Below are 6,000 nucleotides of genomic sequence, written 5' to 3' on the forward strand. Positions count from 1 at the left end.
TCTACTTTAAATTTAAGCATTCAGCCTTAACCTCGCAATTTCTTCAAGTACTTTGGCTTTTAAATTTGGCTCGACTATGGTGAAGATACATGTAAAAATGCATCGGTAGGGGAGCGTTTCACCTTAGAGGGAAGCACCCGCGCGAGCAGTGGTGGAAGAAGCGGAAGCGAGAATGTCGGCTTAAGTAATGCAAACATTGGTGAGAATCCAATGCCCCGAAAACCTGATTGTTTCACCACCTTTACCAATAACCAAGCCAACCTAGATAATTAAAATCATAACAATCATAAGTATCACCAATAAATAAATAAAAATTTTAAAAAAATGTTCTCAAAGTAGATGACAGAACTTGGGAAATTCCAAAAAAATATTTAAAGAACCTTATTATTGGGAATTTTCATAACAAACTGCTCAGATCCCGATGAACCAGTCAATCTTTGAGATACTATGCCAGAACCTCCAGATTCAGCCTGAATCAAATGTTAAATTTTTAGACAAACAAATTTTCAAGCCAAGTTAAATGCCTTACCCTTCCAACAGCGTCAATTCAATCAGATTTTGTATGCAATTTATAAAGAAAATATTGCCAATAATATTATGTTGGCAGTGGAAAAATTGGTAAGGCCTTTCCAAACAAATCCATTGCTACACGGCATGTCAATGTTTTTACGTGGTGAGACAACACATAGTAGTTGACAAAGCAATTTGATCAGGAGTACACATGCAGTTTGAAAACTAAAACAAACCTCGGAAAGAACATCATTAATCAACTGCTCGGCCTTAGCAATTTGATCAGGAGTACCCATTAGATCAACCGTCCGGGTAGCAGAATTGGGATCTGCATCCATGTCACGAGTAACTTGTATTTTTGCCCCAGACTGGAGCTGAAGGTACTTGATGGTCTCACCACCTTTACCAATAATTACACCCACTCTACCATTTGGAATGTCGATTTTCTTGCTTGTCCCTTGAAACCCATAGGAAACAGGTGTTGCTGAAGGAGCTGAATTAGACATGTGAGACTTCAAGTCTGCATCCACGCAGATGAATGTCACAAATAGGCATCCAATCATTCAAACAATACTTATTTTTAAAATACATTAAAAAAAATAGATAAATAAAAGCATTCAACAACAATTCTCTCGAAACATGGGTAGAAGACAGTGGAAAATAAATCAACTACGACATCTATAGGCATCCATAGGACTGACAGAAACCTTTCTCTATACCACTAATACTGACATCCTGAAACGTTTAATCACCCATGTCCCCGTTAATACTGAAATTTAAAACATAGCTCACAGAGATGTGCCACAAAAATGCAATAAAAAGTGCAAACTACTTCACTATAATAAAAAAATTAAAAATAAGGCAATACATGGTCGACATGCATACAGAAACATGAAAGATGCAAGAAAGAGACAGCAAGATTATAGTCACCTGAGCCAGAACTAAAACCCTTTTCGTATGAATCAAACCCGCCGCCATTCTCAACCCTTGGGCGCTTGGCATCAGCCCCAACGCCAGGTCCAGCGCCGGCCCCGACGCCACCGCTGGAGATAATCAACCGAGAGGCAATTTCCTGAGCACGCTGCTTAGCAAGCTGGATCTCATCCATAGGGGGCGGGACGTTGTTGTAGGAGGGAGGCGGAGGATTGGCCGAATCGGAGGAGGGGGAAGTGATGGGGCCGGAAAAACCAGTCGGGCGGCGGGAGACCATAGGTGGAGGATGGTCATCGTACTTGCGCTTATTGGACGCAGCATCAGTACCAGATGAATACTGCGCTTCGTCAGCCATTGTTTAGCTTCAGAGAGAAAACCCTAGAAAGAGAAAACGAGAGGTGATAAAGAGGATGGGTTTTCTTCTTAGTGGGAACTTTAGCCAGCGGAATTTATAGCACACGTCACTCGGTTCACAAAATGTTATGTATTTTTTAAATTTTTGAAAATTAAAAAAAAAATTAGAATTTTATTTTTTAAATAAAAAAAAAATTAGAATTTTATTTTTTAAATAAAAAAAAATTGTGACGGACGATATCTGTAATTATGAATAATTCGAGAATAATTAACTTATGTATAATATTTATATTTTTTAATCTGATTGTAATTATGAATAATTCGAGGTATAATTATTATATTTATAAATATAACTTATTTTGTCGTGCATCTTTATAATTAGTGAATAAAAATTTATTAATTTAAGTAATTAATTTTGTATCAGTTTATAGTTTGTAGGTCCATAAAATGGTGTAGTAATTCTAAATGATAAATTTAATTGAAAATAAAATAAAATGTTCAAATAAATATTTAAATTGAAAATATCTCAATATTAATTATGGTTTTTGAATTTTCAATCTTTTCCATTATAAATTGAAAAAAAATATGGAGTATAGTGATTAACTATTTTAAAATTGAAAATTTGTCGGTTTAATTTTGGTTGTCTTTTAAGAAATAATGCACCATTTTTTATTGGGATGTATATTAAACCTGATAACTCGAATCAATCTAATATGAATTATAAGGATTGAGTTAGTTTAAGTTTTTAGGACTCGATCTCGAGTTGGGTATGAGTTCAGTTTGCAAAGGACCAAGTCAACTCGACTCGACCAAATTACATAAATAAATAAAAACGAGTTGAGACCAAGCCCAACCTACGTTCTTCTTCCTCAACCCGCATAGTACTGTGTTTATAGTTTGTTTTGCAATGGGCACAACCCGATTACTCCTCCTCAGCCAATGACTCGACAATCATCACATCGGTACTTCTTCTTACTTAGTCGGCACCTCTTACCTTCGGGCTTCAACTTCATTGTTTAGTTATGTTAAGGATATTTAGTAATAAATTATAGTTTACTATATATATTATATTTGATATTTTATTATAAGACAGATATTTGTCTTAAGGTATCTTTCTATTTATTGTTATTTTCATTTATTACTATTTTCATATTCTTGTAATTTATTTAATTATTAATAAGATAACTTTCACACTGTAGTGGATTAATCAAACATTCTTAAGTTAAATAGCATGCACAACATATGCTAAGATGATAATTATGGACGGGTTGTCTGTAGTAATAATGTAGCTTAATAATATATATTTCAAATAGAAAAAAAAAAAATTGTGGTGTGGGCTATAACCAGGCCCAAAAGTTTTGTAAATGAGGTTGTTTCAAGCATAACCTCTCCTTTCAACCTCACGAGAGATGCTTNTAGCCGTTGGGTTGGAGCTGTTAGCGGTTGAGTTCAGTTCAGCTGTTGCTTTTAACCTAGTTTTCTCCGTCTTCACCCCTTTGGTTCTGGTTTCTAGTTTAAGGAAGAGCGACATGTCGAATTAAATTCCAAAATAATAACACCTAACTTTATAATTAAATAATTATTTTTCATTACTTTAAATTAAGTAAAATTAAACCAACCTTCACTAATTTACTAAAACCTTTAATGTTTTAACTTATTAAAATAAAATTAATAAAATTATGTTAATAATTATAAAAATCAATTATTAATTTAGAGTTTTAATTGATATAACTTTTCACCCAAACTCGTTTTTTTTATTTATTTATTGGATTTCAATTATAATTTTTTATTTAAAACTCTAAATTTTTGGTGGATGATCGAAGTAACACAGATAGAACTTACAACCCAACCTAACCCGACACCATCCAAAAATAAAGAAGTGGGTTAGTTTGAGTTGTCGGATTATTTTTTTAATTATTTAAAAAATTGTATTTATCTACCGTACATGTTACGATAATAACTAAAATCTCGTAATTTCAAATATCACAACATTTTTATAGTCACGACGAGGACAAATGTTAAATATTCTTAAATTTTTTAAAAACAGGATAGAGTTGAATTGGGTTGTAGCCCTATTTTTTAATTTTCCGACCGAAAAAATGTCAACCCGACTCAACCGAGCTTAAACCAAACAAAATCTAGCCCAACCTAACATTTATGATTTAGATTGAGTTGTTCGGGATGTCAGATTGTTGGACCATATGTAATCAATTCTCAAAATAATTCTCTTACTTATTGCCCAAACTTTGCCAAATTGGTTGGGTAGTCCCAATTATGTCTCTTCTCGTCACTCAATACAAGTCAAAGTCTAGCTCAATCAACTCATTTCCCTTTAAATTCTTGAGGACCTACTAAAGTGACGTTATGCTAAGTCTAGCTACAAATTTGTAGTGTAAGGCGTCACGTTCAAAGCAAGAGAGAATGAATTTGAGATCTTAGGACACAAAGTCTTCAGTAACGCTAAATTATAAAAAATAACTTTAAATTTTAAGAAATTTTAAGAAGATCCCGTTTAAATTAGTCTGTTTATTGTGATTAGTTAAAAGGGTTTCTATTGATCGAATATGATATTTCTTTGTCCATCTGTGTTCGACGTTTTATTATATTTATTTTTATGTAGGGTTAAAAATAGTTAATTACTTTGAATGCGTTACTCGACTAGACTTGTACTCAGATGTCGGAAACTTTAAATGAGTCACTGGACCAAACTTGTACTCGAATGTCGTAACTCGGGAGTGATGTAACTTTTAACCTTAATAAAGGAAAAGACGGGTAAAAAAAGCGAATGAAATTGCTCCACGTGTTTTATTCTAAAGTTATATATCACATCATTTTCGCGTGGGTGAAATACAAAACAAAATAAAGCATAAAGAGAGAAGAAGATAAGAAAAAATAACATATAATATGAGGATAAAATTAAATAGAAAAAAAAAGTTATTATTATATATACTAAATTAATAAAATTAAAAATAGCCTTCAACATCCACGTATTTAAATAATAATAATAATAATAAATTTAAAAATATTATTAATATCCTTAAATTTTTAATTTTTTTTATCCATATCTTAAAATTAAAGGAGGAATGTTCGGTGAGATATTAATAGACAGTTTTTATCTTTATATTAACGGTAATAATTTTTTTTTCTTTTGTAAATGTCAAGAATATTAATGCTACTCGTAAAAGTTAATAGATATATTTTTTTTTAAAATATGGTATTAATAAAACATGTTTTTTAATTTTAAAAAAATTAAAAAATATTTTTGAAACAAACCCGTTTCATCCAAAATTAATGGTAAAAATATCACTAAAAATTTAAAAGTGAAAAAATATTAAAAAATAAACTGATAACAGCTTCCATGTGAAGATATTTTAAATTTTTTTTAAATTTTTAAAAAAATATTAATGATATTCTTAAAAGATTCGAATATTTTAGGAATATTTTTATTAATTTAACTTACCTAAAATATAAAATTACTTAGAATACATTATCTAATTAAAATTCATAAAAAAAAAAAATAATCCAATAAATTCCATTTTGAGAATTTTTTTTATTATTATGAAAAAAATTATTAAAAAAAGGATCAAAATTAATTATTCAATAAAATTATAAAAATCCATTTGGCAAGGAAACAATGGTATTAAATAACTAACTTTGATTGGGCAACTATATTATTAAAAAACTCAACTGTATTTCTGCACAATATTTTAATTTAAAATTATTTAATTAAATACACCCTGGTTTTAGGCCATGCAATAAATAACAAAATACATTTACCATATTATAAAAGAAATTTTCTTTAAATAATTATTTTCCTAATTTTGTCACAGATATTATACTTTATTATATAATGATTGCGTTACTTTAATTAAAACGAATATACAAATTCTGGGGCCCACCATAAAATATTCGACCTTTTTTTTTCCTTCTAAGTCAAAGCTTAACTACTTACCATTTCACTCTTTATTATTAATAATTTTTAAAAGAAAAAAAAGAAAAATCAACGTGAATAGACGGAAATCGCCCTCTCCGTGTGGTAATAGAGGAGGTCGTTGTCGAAGGAAACTGTGGGTATTTTAGTCATTTAGGCTGAACTGTCGGTCTCCTAACTATGGTTAAACTAACCATGGGATTGGGTTTGAGTGTGTTCGTTACAGGGGCGCTCGTGAGGTTTCTGTCGATGTGCGATGAAGGGGAACGCGG

The 6,000-nt window shown here is 30.9% G+C and overlaps 1 protein-coding gene across 1 annotated transcript; it reads right to left on the minus strand.

Annotated features, from left to right (window-relative positions):
• Positions 1-180: 180 nt before the first annotated feature.
• Positions 181-1,858, minus strand: LOC111798798 (far upstream element-binding protein 1-like). The gene is made up of 4 exons (XM_023682133.1): positions 1,441-1,858; positions 747-1,030; positions 381-470; positions 181-261 (listed from the first exon to the last, which is right to left on the minus strand). The coding sequence occupies exons 1-4, from the start codon at positions 1,796-1,798 to the stop codon at positions 181-183; spliced, it is 813 nt and encodes a 270-aa protein (XP_023537901.1). The 5' UTR covers positions 1,799-1,858.
• Between the last annotated feature and the right edge of the window lie 4,142 nt (positions 1,859-6,000).

The sequence above is a fragment of the Cucurbita pepo genome, chromosome LG07 (assembly GCF_002806865.2).
Source record: "Cucurbita pepo subsp. pepo cultivar mu-cu-16 chromosome LG07, ASM280686v2, whole genome shotgun sequence".
NCBI lineage: Eukaryota > Viridiplantae > Streptophyta > Magnoliopsida > Cucurbitales > Cucurbitaceae > Cucurbita > Cucurbita pepo.

Excerpts from the sequence above, each read along its gene's own strand:
- LOC111798798 (XM_023682133.1), bottom strand. The coding sequence starts at position 1,798 with ATGGCTGACGAAGCGCAGTATTCATCTGGTACTGATGCTGCGTCCAAT. Across the intron at positions 471-746 it reads TTAATGATGTTCTTTCCGAG|GCTGAATCTGGAGGTTCTGG; the intron begins GTTTGTTTTAGT and ends CATTTGATTCAG. Across the intron at positions 262-380 it reads TGAAAATTCCCAATAATAAG|GTTGGCTTGGTTATTGGTAA; the intron begins GTTCTTTAAATA and ends TTAATTATCTAG.